Genomic DNA, 15,146 nt, shown 5'->3' with positions numbered 1-15,146 from the left:
TACTTTTTTGTTTCATATGAATATAAATACTATGGAAGCGTGGGACTCCACCCTTACCCGCTCTTGGGGTCACGCAGAAAGTTAATAACTTGAGATCAAGATAAATCAGCGAGAGTTAACAAGAAAATATTTAAAACTGTAGCGCCATCTGTTGAACATTACTCCACAATTGATTAAATTTCTTCAGAGAAGCGGTTTGCACAGCCCAATAAGATACTACGATGCCACATTTTAACTAGACTTCGTGGCTTTCCATGAGGTTTTAGTCGACAGATGGCGCTGAGGAAATGTTAGCACATCGACAAACGCCTATCCTACTGTTCATTCTCTACATGCAGAGCAAAAAAAAAAAAAAAAAAAAAAAAATCTGAATATTTTCAGCAGCTGCAGCCAAACCCTTGTAAGAAAAAGGTAGAGCTATCCCTGTAACAGGTCCTAAGGCCCATAGGGTTGTGAGACATCGAGGCTTCCACATTTTCTCTAGATAATCACGCAGAAAGCCAATCATCTGAGGCCAAGCGAATTCAGCGAATTAACAACACAAATATAAATAAAAATTAGAGCGCCACCTGTGGACTAAAACCCCATGGACACCCATGGAGCGAATAGCGCCACCTGTTGACCAAAACCTCATGGTAAAACATGAAGCGAATGAAAGCTCGAACCACAGCTAACATCACGCAATTATTTAATCACTTGAGAAGAAGCTAATTCAACGCGGATTAGGAAGAAAATATTAAATAAAAACTGCGATAAAACACGCACATGCGTGGAACGAGGATAGAAAAGGAGGTCGAAATTTTTGCTACAAACCTAGCTAACAAAAGCAAGTACATGAGCAGGAATGCATAGAAATGGAAACAATTTTGTGAAGATATTTAGTATCTAACGATAGCGCTATCTGTGGAGTAATACCTGAACACTCACGACTAAAACCTCATGGAAAACCGTGAAGTGTAGTAAAAAAACGCCGCATCTTAGTTTGTTATATCCTCCCTTCTTTGGCTGTCCAAGCCGCTCCTCTGAAGGATTCATTTTATAGGGTAGGGCAGGAGGCGTTAGAATGAGAACCACGAGACGCAATAGACCACAATAGACAACCACAATGCAGCACTGAACAAAACGGAGATATGGGCAACATGATAATTTCGATATTTATTTTCATAGCTAATCAACTGGAGCAAAAATTAATATTTCAAACAATAACGATAATATAACATCATCCATTTGAAATGTACCAACCGAAAAACAAAAATAAAATTTAACAAAATAATCGACAAGAAAAGAGGCACTCTCTGACATATAATTAGAATCACTTTCACGATAGTTGTTTGGTTTGGTTTATTAATTAACGTTACATTATTTAAAGTAAGAATTACACTCATACCTTTATTGCATAATTAATCCATATTTCGTGATGCTATTTAAATTGAACTTGCCAGCTGATGCATGTAGGACAGTTGTTAAATCACGTATATGACACTAGATGGAAGCACTGACCCTTCCGTTTTACCCGTACGGCACGACGAGAAAACACCATCAAAAAGACTGCTTTGTATCGGGATATTAGGATAGGAGAGGAGGTAGTTGGCTTCGATTTAGAATCATCATATTCTTCACGGAACCGGATTTACAAACGAAGTCATAGTAGCGATGTAATCCGCCGTATTTAATTGATTATCGTCAATAAAAGGAGGATACCATAATATAGAGAACGAACGTATGTGACGCCTAAATTGAAATTATAAACCAATTAACTACGATGCACCCAGTAATTAACTTACAATCTATGTTACTGAGATCGAAGTTTCATGTTAATCTCGCTGTGGTGGCTAAATCCATAAACAATTCCGCGTAATAATATCGATATTTGTACACCAGCTTTAACCGCATAAACTTTATTTATATTTACATACTCTTATGCTTCTGGTAGTTGCTGTTAATTAAGAATTACCTATAGAGTGCAGTACTGAAGGATTGTGGAGGTTCCTAATAGTTACACTTTCTGCCACCAGATTGAATTACTAAACGCGACTGGAGGGAGTAGGTTGTTGCTAATAGTTACGAGTTATGAACCAGATTGCACTACTAAACAAGATTGGAGGGAGTTGGTTGTTGCCACCAGATTACACTACTGAAAGAATAACTACTCTGAACTACTCTAATAACTGAAAGACTCTTTCAGTAGTTTAATAACTACTGAAAGAGTCTGCAGGGAGCGTTTACGTTTACATCGCGTGATAATTTAGAGAGTTTACAAATTTCACAGCTCACCTAGTTGACCGGAAAGTGATTAGCTGATGAAATATTTGGAGAATAAATTTTGTAAAAATTTTCAGAGACGTTTATAGTGAAAAGATAGACAGTACATAATAAAACCATCGCCTGAAGCACAAGTATTGCATCGTCAGAAATGTTTTCCTGTAACAAGTTAGATTAAATTAGAATTACATTCATGATACCTCTTGGCCTTTATTTTATATTTATAAATTAAATCTGGGAATATTTACGTTCAGATATATATGCATATAATATAATTCATTCATATCGTCTATCGCCACGTAATGCGTTTTCTCAGTTTTCAGTTGTAACTGGTACTGAATCGCGCGGCGGCCACCAGCTGGCAGTACTCAATCGTGCTTTAGAAATGTTGCGAGACCAGGAAAATGGCTGGCTTGTATCCGGATAATAGGATAGCCTAGGAGGTATTTAGCTGGTCTACTTGATTTTGATTCACATAATTTTCATACTTGCTGCACGGAACTGGAGTTAATTCGAAGTCACAATAGCGATGTAAACCGCAATCTTTCACTGATTATCGTGAGTAAAACGAGGATACCGTAATATAAAGGACGGAAATATGTGAAGCCTAATATAAATTATAAACCCTTTAACGACGACGCACCCAGTAATTAACTTACAATGTACTTAACTGTACTTATGCCATCCAGGTTACTGAGATCTAAGTTTCAAGTCAATCTCGATGTGGTAGCTAATAAAATGAATCCAATAGCAATTCAGTTTAATTATCGTGATATTGTTTACACCAGTTTTAGCAGCATTATCTTCCTTTTTTATTAGGATACTCTTATGATTCTGGTAGTTGCTCTTAGTTCAGAATTACCTACCAGAGTGCACTACTAAAGGAATGCGGAGGGAGTTGGTTTTTGCTAATAGTTACGATTTCTGCCACCAGATTGCACTAATAAACGACACCGTGGTGAGCATTACATAGCATGACAATTTAGAGAGGATTACGAATTTCACAGCTCATGTAATAGACCGGAAGGTGATTATCTGAAGAAATATTTGGAGAATAAATGATATAAAAATTTTCCTAGACGAATATAGCGGAAAGATACACAGTACGTAATAAAACCATCGCTTAAGCACAAGCATTGCATTGTCTTAAAATTTTTCGTCCTATAACAAGATACAATTAATTACAATTACGTTCATGACACATTTTGGCTTTCTTTTTATTAATAAATTAAACCTGGAAAGAGTTACGTTGAGATGTATATGTTTATAGTATAAATAATTAACATTGTATATTGCTACGTAATGCATCTTCTCACTGCCCTCATTATAGTTGGTACTGAATCACGCGGCGGCCACCAGATCGCAGTACTCAACAGTGTGTCAGAAACGACGCGAGAGACCTGGAAAATGCTTGGCTTGTATCCGGATAATAGAATGATGTAGGAGGTATTGGGCTGGTATTATTGATTTTGATTCAGATAATTTTCATACTTGGAGCACGGAACCGGAACTGAATCCGAAGCCATATTGGTGATGTAATTTGAATTTTCAGTGAATATCGCCAGTAAGACGAATTTAAGAATTTGGAAATAATGACGTTCTGTTCTCAGTACTTTTATACATAATTAATAAACATTTACATTTAACAATAAGATTAACAAATACAAGAGCCCTCAATAATTTATATTTACCTGCAGTTAACCTAACAAAATAGAATAAAGGTGCGTACATATCAGGTATTAAAGTTTTTAATCATTTTCTCAAACAATAAAAATGTTTGCTACTGATGAGAGAAGTTTTAAATCTGCACTGAAGAAGTTTTTATATAATTTTTATTTCATGAATGAATATTAATATAATTGATCAGGGGTATCACTGCTATCAACTTCATACAAAATTTTATCCAATATTCTTCTCTCAAGGTTTAGTCCATTTATAGATGAAATTATTCGGGATAATCAGCGTGGGTTTCGACGTAACAGATCAGATCATTTGCATTCATGAGATATTGGAGAAAAAGTGGGAGTATGATGAGACAGCACATCAGCTATTCATAGACTTCAAGAAAGCCTATGATACTGTTAGGAGGGAAGTATTGTACAATAATCTAATAGAGTTTGGGATACCCATGAAACTAGTTAGGTTGATTACAATGTGTTTAAAAGAAACGTAAAGTCCATGTAGGTAAACATTTTCTGATAAATTTCCTATCCAGAATGGTCTAAAAGGAGATGCTTTATTGCCAGTCCTTTTCAACTTTGATTTAGAATATGCCATTAGGAAGGTCCAGGGAAACCATGCAGGCTTGTGTTCGTCCTCCCATCGTCCCTCTTATATGGGGCAGATAATGTGCCACCTGGCTATCTTGATGTGGAGGTAAAATACCCATAATATATTCGCAGAACCTCCACATCAAGATAGCCAGGTGGCACATTATCTGCCCCATATAAGAGGGACGATCGGAGGACGAACACGAGCCTGCATGGTTTACGACTTTTAATTACTGACAATCCAAAAAATTTTTAATTAGCATCAAGTAATTTTATACAATTTTATAAAAAAAACTTTACATTCCCAGGGAACTGCTGTGTTTGTGAAATGTCTATTTTGTATACTATGTATTGTAGCATATGAGTGTACGTGCTTTACGTCTAAACAACTTATGTGATGGTGGTTTCCTATTTGTAGTGATGTTTGCCCTCTGAAGATGGTCCACAGAGACCGAAACATGCAAGGGTGTTAAGTTTTCATGTAGTAAAAAACTTACAGGTCACATTGGATGAAGTGATTTATATTTGTAGTAGTTAAATCATGTAGCTGCCATTAAATGGACACACTGAACCTTTGGTGTGGCAAGACGCAAGATACCACGAAAAAACGTTTCTATCCAGATGTTACGTCGTGAGAAGAGGCATAAGGTGAAAAATCGGGACTTCGAACATCACCATTTGTATGCTACTAAAAGCTGTCATAATAGGGGTTCAACCAAAACTCATTTAGTGAACACAGTCAATGAAGCAAGCGAATCGTTTAAAATAGTCAAGGAAAGCAGAACCATTTTAGATAATAAACCCATTTAAGATATACCCAATAATTAAAACACAACACTTTTCTATACCATTTCCACCACCTCATTTACTACGAATATATGGTGCAATGGTTCCTAAGATATGAACCACATTTATATTTCTATTTATGTCATTTTCTTACACTTATCCAGTAGCAGTCGTGGTTGGTTTAAAGACAAAAAAAAAAAAAACCCCCAGAGAGCATTACAATTTAGAACGTAACTATTTCTATGTTCTCTATGGGGAGGCATATTTTATTCCTGTACTCTTAACAATGCTTTAGTTTGAGTGCATACACATTTACATCTAGTTTTTGGTATTCTGACACTTGCTAACTTTTGTTATGGTGAAATTAAAAAAATATGAATATATTATCTGTGGGTCTTTTGCTAAAGCAAACAGATTGAACTTAACCATTAATATTGGCTGTAATTATGACACAAAGAAATGACTGAAACCTACTACTGAAAATTTGATAAGCTTACATATTTGTGATCATGAAATGATACACTGTATTGCACAGGAAAAATGCAACTGGAGTTGCGCTGTACATTCCAACTAACATGTTTTTGACAATCAACTTTCAAACAAGGCATATGCAAAACACAGCGATTGTAAGAATTGCATCAGTATTCTTTTGTTGTGTATGAAGGGGGGGGGATATTTACTTCATATCCAAAATGTATTCAACAATGTGTTGCAGTAAGTTCAACAATAATATCCCTAGTTCAGACTTCAAATTTGGGGGGGGGGGACAACAAACAAAGAGTGTATGTCAAAAAAATGTGCAACAAGTTTAAAGAACAGTTCATATTTCTATCTTTCTAATGTTACAATAGCAAATAACAGCAAAGTCCCTCACATGTTGCAGGAATCCACAGAGAAGCAATGTAAAGTAACTGTTAAACTCACATATCCATACACAGTATGTTCCTTCTTACCTGGCACGCATGGCGAGTGTGGTGTGCCTGTCAGATGACAAAACTCTTACAGATAACAATTTTCACATCTTTTCCAGTCTCTTAATATTTCCACTGCCTGTTTCAAAGTCAAAACAGTATGTTTTCGCTTTAGTTCATGCATGAGAGGTTTCTTTGGAAAGACAGCATATTAATGGGCGAGATACTTTGGATACATTGAAATGTTATCACACACGGCACGTTCATGATGAAGGCTGATGGGCTGCCCTACTAATGTTTGTGGTGGGGGAGGTGGGAGAGAGTCCCGCATGGCAAGAGAACACATTCAAGTAGCAACTCTGTTTTTTTTTTGGGGGGGGGGGGNTCGATAGTAGCGACTTTTTGTTTTTTTGGCGGGGGGAGAGGGGAACAAAAACAAAACATAAATTGGTAAATTTGTTTTGAAATATTTACTGGCTGCATGATAACACTTAACCGAGAGTTTACTGTACAGCCTACTTACATAAATATGATTATATACAGCACTATGTAATGCAATAAACCAAAACAAAAAATTTCAGTGATATATTTTATATACGCACATGCACAACGGTTCACTAAAATCTACTACTAGGAAAATACTGAATATGAATATTACCATATGAAATATTGCTTTGAATTTGTGGTTTGTCACAAACTAGGTTCATTACATGCCTGCCTCCTCTGCGGTATGTGTCCGCTGGTGCTTTCCAAGATCACCACTTCGTACAAAATCCCTATCACAGACATCACATTTGTAAGGCTTCTGTCCAGTGTGAATTCTCCGATGAATTGCCAGATCCCCAGACCGTGTAAAAAGCTTATCGCACATCTCACATTTAAAAGGCTTCTCACCAGTATGGGTACGAACATGCATCGTGAGTTTTCCACTAAGTGAGAAACATTTCTTGCAAAACATACATTGGAACGGTTTCTCTCCGGTATGTGTTCGCCGATGAACAGCAACATAGCTTTTCTGCCTGAAAGATTTACCACAAACATCACAATCAAATGGTCTTGCACCGGTATGTATACGTGTATGCATATCAAGATTCCCCTTCTGTGAGAAACATTTGCCACAAAAGTCACACTTATAAGGTTTCTCCCCAGTATGTGATCGTTGATGTATAGTAAGCACTCCCTTTTCAGCAAAATATTTTCCGCAGCTGTCACATCTGAAAACTTTCTCATGTATCTGTCTGTGTATTTCAAGATAGGCTTGTGTTGCAAAACTACTTTTGCATAGCTCACATTTGTAGCTCAATTCCACATTTTTAATTATTTCTCCACTTTCAGACAGTTCCTTCTTACACACTGGAGCATTCAGAAGAGTTGCCTGCTGATTTTCACCTACATTACCTTCTTTGGAAGTTTCAAAATTACAGTCCTCTGTAATATATTTGTTCTTAATCTCTTCATCGGGGCCATCCTTATAGGGAACGCTAACCACACTGCAAATAATGAAAAGGTGTCAGTTTCAACTCTTTACTTGCAAACAAGATTACAATGGCAAGATCCACTTTCTGTAGCAATACTAGTCACAATACCTTTAATCTAAGCATACAGTTACACATTTGGAGTAAGAAAGCTTCATATGAAAGCATATAATACAGGTATATATAGCTATGCAATTACCTAGGCAGCAGCATATCTTGTTCCTCCTTTGGAGACAGATCTTTGTAAGCATCACCATCCTGCTATTTAAGAGAAGAATTAGTTAGTTCCTCTTTACTTCCTTCTGCAATATTACATACCAAACCCAGATCTTTCAGAAGAGATGACAGTATCAGTTATCTAAGATTTGAGGCTTTCACGGCGGTGACTATGAAGAAAGCCGTCTTCTGGGATTTGGCACCGTGTATATGTGGTGTTAACTGATGTTTCGGAGGAACGTATCGCCTCCATCATCTCCTCCATCCTTCTACCGTGATAATGGAGGCGATACGTTCCTCTGAAACGTCGGTTAACACCACATATACACGGTGCCAAATCCCAGAAGACTGCGTTCTTCAATATCAGTTATGCCTGCTTTAAGGACAAATCCTTATTCCTAGTATCGTATGGCTTCTGTGGTTTGGAATCGAAAAGATCCTAGTTAAACATACAAACACAAGTTTTCTGTACCGCTGCAGATCACTTGATATTTTGGCTGTTATATACTACATGACTGCACTGAGTGTAGCAAAGAGTCAATCTGTTTATTATAAGGTAAAGCTATTCCTGTAACAGGCCATGGAGGCCCATAGGGTTGAGAGATGTTAAAGAGTCCCAAATTTTCCAGACAACCAGCTCACAGATGGCAGTAAGACTGTCAGCCTTATGTGCCAGCTGCACTTTGCGTCCCTGGAAGATTCCTGGTACTCATTTCTGTTAGAGACTGAGTTGACCCCAGGGCTATAGTGCAGCTGGAAGATTAGGTTAGGTGACAAAAAATCCACCTCATCAGGACTCAAACCCACGACCTTCTGGCTTGTAGTATAGTGCCTCAACCAACTACACTACCGTTTCCCCCCAATCTGTTTATTATATCAAATTAAAAACACTACATATTTCATTCTTGCTGGCCATCTTCGGGTGTATATATGTAAAATCACATATATAATACGCTGTTCCTGGTAATTCAAAACAGATCCATTCACTTATTATATAACCAAAATATGTTTTTTTGTGATGGTACAGAAACCCTAACTATATATTCAGAAAACACAAGCCTTACTGGTATAACTTACGATTTCTTCCTTTACTGCAACAAATGTGAAAGGTTCAGGTAACTCTCCCTCATCTTCATACTGTGAAGAATTACATTCTGAGTCAGGTTCCAGTTTGATTGCATTCATGGTGCATGAATGGTGACTGCACAAATTATTTTCAACTGTACAGAATAAAAAAAAATATGTACACAGCCATGGACATCATGGAGTAACTAACTAATGTAGAAAGATTAATCATGTAAACATAATGTAATCACTGGGGGCACCATGACGATTCGTTCAGGAAACTAGGAATAACATATTTTCATACACTGTACGACATAAACAACTTTCACATTTCCATACAAGTTGAAATAAAGTTATCAGTATCAATACTTCAAAGAAGTAACCTCTTCTTAAACTAACTCTGTACGCGAAACCCCAAAATATCGGAACATATAAACTGCGGCCTTTACGTGCCATGAGATACTCAATATTAAAGCCTTCTAGGTGCAATGGGTCTTAAACTGCAAAAATGCTCAAAATGTAGTTACATACAATGTGCATCATGCGTTTACTGAATACGTTTCGTAGAGCACTATCCTTTGCTTGCACTACCTGACTGGATGGGTTCTTTCACATAACCTGGGCCCAAAACATCCCCACGACTTATTTAAGACTGTAATACCTCCGTACTTTCTTTTCACTATTACGAACCTCATTAAAGTGACTCCTCTCAAGCACATGGAAAATTATAGCTTTTCGTGTGTACAAGAATATCTTAGTGATCATAGTGGCAGTGATACTTCATATCTTTACGATCTTTACTGTTATTTTCAGACACCGTCAGAAAAAAACTACGTAGCATTGAATGATAAACTGACTCTTGCACAGGAACGAATGGAAATGCAAGAAATCCGGAGTTGCTTAAAGTTACGCGCTCAACTCTCATCGAAGTACTGAAAAACCACGTCACAATAGGCCGTGTACCAGCTTACATTCAAATGCATATCCCAAATAAACGTAAGAAGAGTTAACCGCCTTCCAACATTGGCATTTCGGAGTGTTTACAAAATTATAAAGGAGATTAAAGCCTTAGTGACAGGTATATTTTAATGGAAATGCGATCGTTGCCTTATACAAATATTCACTTTAGTATTAAAACTTATGTCCTGAAAAGAAAGTGAAAATATTAACTTTTAATTTACATTATATGTAATTGAAATTTATCATGGTATATTATATTATCTGTGATTAGTATTCTGGCCCATACTTTATTATTGGTGGGTTAATGACAATGACGATAATTTGAATCCTTCCAGCAATCAGAGTTTGCTAGGAAATACTAGACCAGCACTATACATCATATTATGTTCACATCCTTCCACATTCTATCCTTTTCATTATTTACTGTCATTTGATCATTCAGCACCAGAGTTAGTGACGCTTTCATTAAACAAACAGCAATAAAATATACCTCAGATGGGAACAAGCTACACCATATAGTGAAAACTATAGGAGCTGCCCACATTCAAACAAGCGTGACAACGCAAGCTTCATTGCTTAGCAATGAGTAAACAGCGGTTGCTACGCAAAGCCTCATATCTGAGACAGTAAAATATGGTTGAGAGTCCCAAGGGACACCGACCCAAGAAAGATCGCTCTGGCAATGGCCAGCAGCATATGCACAAGACAGACCCGTCCTCTCGTCAGAGAGGGTGCCCCATGAAAATAAAACCGTAACTGTCAAACAGTAATAATTAATATCTGGTCATGAGACTTACTGACTGACTGACCGTCAGTCGCAATGTGACTCTGACTTTGACTACAGTTCCAGTTGCACCGTATACACAGACGAACTTGCGTTTAAAGAATTGAATAATAATAATAATACGGAAACAAGTGGTCACCAGTGTTATTGCAGCACTACGAGTCTTTCATTGGTATTGCTGTATTGCACTGCAGCATACAGTAACATAACAGATGCAATACATCAAGATATTTGGTTAACAACAAATTTAGACTTTTGTCATACGCATTTTTATGAACACTTCTTTTCATATTCTCTGAATTGAGAAAGTACCTAATGTATGCCCTTAGAAGAGCTGTATTGTAGTCACCTAGATTCTAATTTTCCTGTATTGCAATGTTAGAAAGCTGTTCCAAGGTGACACAATAACCTGATGACTACAGCATACTCTGTGAAAGTGGATTCAATTTCAAGGGGAGTTCTTTCTAATGAGAATACAAATGTAACACAAGTTTCAGGAAGGATATGCACATATAATACACACTGCCTGACAGTAACTTGACCTGTACACACTATACAGACATGACAAAATGTATCACTGTCCTATTTAAAATAAGACAAATTATGATATGCTTTTTCTGTATATAAAGGGCAAGAACAAATTCAAGAAATACAATCCTTTATATTCCCCTCACACACTATTATGGTTTAACTGTCTTAATACCCACTTTGTGATCGTATAACATTAGTACTTTTGCCCACACAAAATACAATGTAGATATTCTATTTACACTGCTATTCTTAAATTGTGTGATGTACTAATTATAATGTTTGTGTTCGGGCTACTTAGTTCACCACTGATGAAATCTGTGGAGTGTTAGGTTTTAAACGAACATTAACCAAAGAAATTCAAGTAATATAAAAAAGATTGGGTGGTGTAGGTACAACATTTCATCTTAATAAACTGTATATTTACTTGGTCATCTCTTTCTAACATCGTCTCCAGTACAGCCACAAGAAACACAAAAACAAGACAGGAAAAGATGTGAAAAAAAAATTCTCCTTATACTAATTCATTCATTTTGAATTCAGCAATGGCTGCCAACAAGCAACTTAGTGATAATCACTGCACTTGGACGTACCTGTCTTTATATGTGAGTTCGTCGGTGCTTCGAGAAAGCTCCAAAATAAGAGAAATACTTGCAACATATTTCACATTTATATGGCTTTTCTCCTGTATGTGTTCTCTGGTGAACGACTAGTTCTCCCTTAGAACAAAAATCTTTGCTACAGATTTCACAAATATAAGGTTTATAGCCTGTGTGTGTCCGAATGTGCAGTACCAAATGTCCACTTCGAGAGAACTGTTTTCCACAGTATTCGCATTTAAATGGTTTCTCTCCAGAATGAGTACGATGATGACTGGAGAGATCTCCCCTTCTACAAAAATTTTTACTACACAGTTCGCACTTGAATGGCTTCTCACCCGTATGAGATCTACTGTGAATAACAAGATCTCCACGTCGATAAAAACCCTTGCTGCAAAATTCACACAAGAATCGCTTGTCACCGGTATGTATTCGTCGATGTTTTGAGAGATCGCCACTATCAGAGAAACATCTACCACATATATCACACCTGAAAGGCTTCTCTCCCGTGTGTGAACGTCCATGCCGTGTAAGCTTGTCTTTCTTTAAAAATGTTTTTTGACAAACATTGCATACATGAAGCTTATGGCTGGGATGCTGAGAACTACTTCCACTTACGTCATCTGCTTCTTGGGCACTAAAACATAAGAATTCTAAAATATTTACATATTTATTCAGTCTTCTATCTGACCATGAACATTTAAAGAACAAAATTAAAAATTTATTAACACCCAGTTCTGAAATAGTGGACCAGACTATTATCTTCGTGTGCAAGCATTCTTCTAGTGAGTGAACAATTCAGACAGCCTTCGCATCTGACAACTGTTTCTGCTTCCTTCTAATACAAATGCACATAAATATGAATCTGGAAGTCATTTAGCAGCAATCTCATGCCTACAATAGCTATAATAGTTTAATAACCAAAATGGTATAATCAACATAATCTTCAAGCATTTTATGATGTCAACCAAATTTTAGATCCCTTCCACTGAAACTATAAGCCAATGGCTTCAACACAGACTTTCAATGCCTATAAGAAGAAATATCCTTGGAATAAATTTATTTTCAACATTTACATTTATTTTCACTTCATGGATTCAATCATTTCTCCGTAGGGCTGGATATAAAACATGTCACACATTACAAATTCATGATGACTACACATCATACACATACATTGTTGTACCTTTCAGTGAATAAAAACAATTTTACATAGCAAGTTCCTTCGATCTGTTTTTCACACGTAAAATGTTATGGTTGACATTCCATATAAAGCTGTGTACTCACCTTTTCACATGTTCAATTGCTTTAGCATCCTGCTCTTGTTTGACTGCAGTTTCATTACATTCCTCCTACAACATATAGATTGCAGAATTGGAGCAGTGTTGTACCACTCATGTGAGAGCGTGTACAATATAACAGATCTTCACACAATATCAGTAACAAGTGAAATGAGAACAGTAAATATTCTGTATTGGACAGCTGTACTTGCAGGGGGATGATGAATTTCTTTATAATTTTGAGGATGAATGGGTGCATAATATAGGATGGTTCAGACATGTTGGATGCATGCAAAGGAAAATACATACAATGATTTATCAGCTAAATAGTACTCTCTTTAAGATAAGGAGGTGTGCAGTACATATATTCATACTCACATATATTGATAAAGAGAAGTAACACATTGTGATTTGTCTTCCTGTGACTTAACACGGACTCTACTATATCATGATCATTTTGATCAAGTAAATTTCGTGTCTATTCTGCTGGCTGTTATGACAAAAGTCATAACAATACTGTAAAACACTCTATACTGTATAATTCTGAAATCACAAGAAAGTTGAAGTTATAAATGAGGACTTTTCCACAGCACTTACCACTTCTTCTTTTATTGAAACAAATGCAAATGGTTCAGGCAGTCCTTCCTGTTTCATATCAACGGTTCGATCACCACAATTTGGTCGCGAGTACCCACATGAATTGGGTTCCTCCTTTTTTGTATCAATGTTTTGAATCTCGCTGTCTGAAAGTGGTTCCCTTTTGATTCCATCCATTTCTGACATTTAGCACAAGAAAAAGGAACATTTCTTAAAATATTTACTTTCGAAAACAACAATTCTAAAATTCTCGCGAAAATTTGAACATTTTAAATTGTGTAGAAAACACATTCTTTCCCAAACCCTTATTACTCTGTAAATGCAAATATAAACGTTTCTCTCAAATATCTAACAATTTAAAGTTTTAATTTTTATTACAATAACGTCAAAAATACCGAGCCCATGATTAGTTTCTAATACTTAAACATACCGTAATTTAACTTCGTGACCGTCCTCTCTTCATGCATTTTTCTAAATTATTTACCTTCATATATTTGTAGACACAGAGCACATTCAGATTTCCTTACTCGTATAATAATTCATTAGTTTCTGTTACTTATGCAAAACTGTGCTGAAAGTAAATGAATGTTAGTCATTTCATACAACTACACCAGCATTGTACATCAGAGAGACAATAAAAAGGAAACTCCATTCCTACAATTTTTCGTAATTATAAGTATCGCATGGGCAGTGACGAATCCGTGTATTTCAGTTGGCGGTGTCTTGCATAATTTTTGTTCGTTGGTCGCTAATATTGTGCTTTACTTTTTAACTTGTTTCAATTGTGGATGTACTGATTATGTTTGTGTTCGGGCTACTTAGTTCACCACTGATGAAATCTGTGGAGTGTTAGGTTTTAAATGAACATTAACCAAAGAAATTCAAGTAATATAAAAAAGATTGGGTGCCATAAGTTGTAGGCACAACATTTCATCTTAATAAACTGTATATTTACTTAGTCATCTCTTTCTCTAGGCTTTCTTCAGCCACAAGCAACCGAATTTCGAGGGGTTAACTGTCAAGATTATGTGATGCATGTGGAGTTGCCGAGTATTTTCCAAATACCCAAACGAAAAGGGATATTGGTGTCCAATGTGTGGACTTCACGAATACTCCAGAGACAAGGTGAAAGAGTTAGCTTGGAGTGGTTGTACAGTGACGGGTCTGCCAATGCCACAGGGTGCGTCTCTTATTTGGATATCTTCCTTGTAACCCATCTCTGAGCGTAAAAATTGCCTCACAAGGTAACAATAGAAGAGAGAATTAGAAGCCATATGGTTGATAAGTAAAACTTTTGTCGATACATGCAACATGCTAATATTCACCCACAGAAAAATGAGCAATCCTGACCATGTTTTTAAATCACTGGATCTGAGAATCAATATGCAACCCTAAGAAGCACATAGACAGCAC

General features: G+C 36.6%; 2 protein-coding genes across 4 annotated transcripts; both read right to left on the bottom strand.

Annotated features, from left to right (window-relative positions):
• Nucleotides 1-6,645: 6,645 nt before the first annotated feature.
• LOC111866146 (zinc finger protein 239) lies at nt 6,646-9,580 on the bottom strand. The gene is made up of 4 exons (XM_033752096.1): nt 9,517-9,580; nt 8,998-9,057; nt 7,904-7,962; nt 6,646-7,719 (listed from the first exon to the last, which is right to left on the bottom strand). Exons 1-4 carry the CDS (start codon nt 9,526-9,528, stop codon nt 6,936-6,938), a joined length of 915 nt encoding a protein of 304 aa, XP_033607987.1. The 5' UTR covers nt 9,529-9,580; the 3' UTR covers nt 6,646-6,935.
• Nucleotides 9,581-11,657: 2,077 nt separating this feature from the next.
• LOC117282442 (zinc finger protein 239-like) lies at nt 11,658-14,401 on the bottom strand. 3 transcript variants are annotated; one of them, XM_033752093.1, is made up of 4 exons: nt 14,164-14,386; nt 13,734-13,912; nt 13,144-13,208; nt 11,658-12,493 (listed from the first exon to the last, which is right to left on the bottom strand). In XM_033752093.1, the coding sequence occupies exons 1-4, from the start codon at nt 14,198-14,200 to the stop codon at nt 11,857-11,859; spliced, it is 918 nt and encodes a 305-aa protein (XP_033607984.1). In that variant the 5' UTR covers nt 14,201-14,386; the 3' UTR covers nt 11,658-11,856. The 3 variants fall into 3 exon arrangements, with proteins under 3 accessions (XP_033607984.1, XP_033607985.1, XP_033607986.1); XM_033752094.1 differs by having other exon boundaries at nt 14,218-14,384; XM_033752095.1 differs by having other exon boundaries at nt 12,429-12,509; nt 14,164-14,401.
• Between the last annotated feature and the right edge of the window lie 745 nt (nt 14,402-15,146).

This window comes from Cryptotermes secundus, unplaced genomic scaffold (assembly GCF_002891405.2).
Source record: "Cryptotermes secundus unplaced genomic scaffold, Csec_1.0 scaffold318, whole genome shotgun sequence".
Taxonomy (NCBI): Eukaryota; Metazoa; Arthropoda; class Insecta; order Blattodea; family Kalotermitidae; genus Cryptotermes; species Cryptotermes secundus.
Note: the sequence above shows the minus strand (reverse complement) of the source record. Positions and strands in the feature narration are given on the sequence as shown.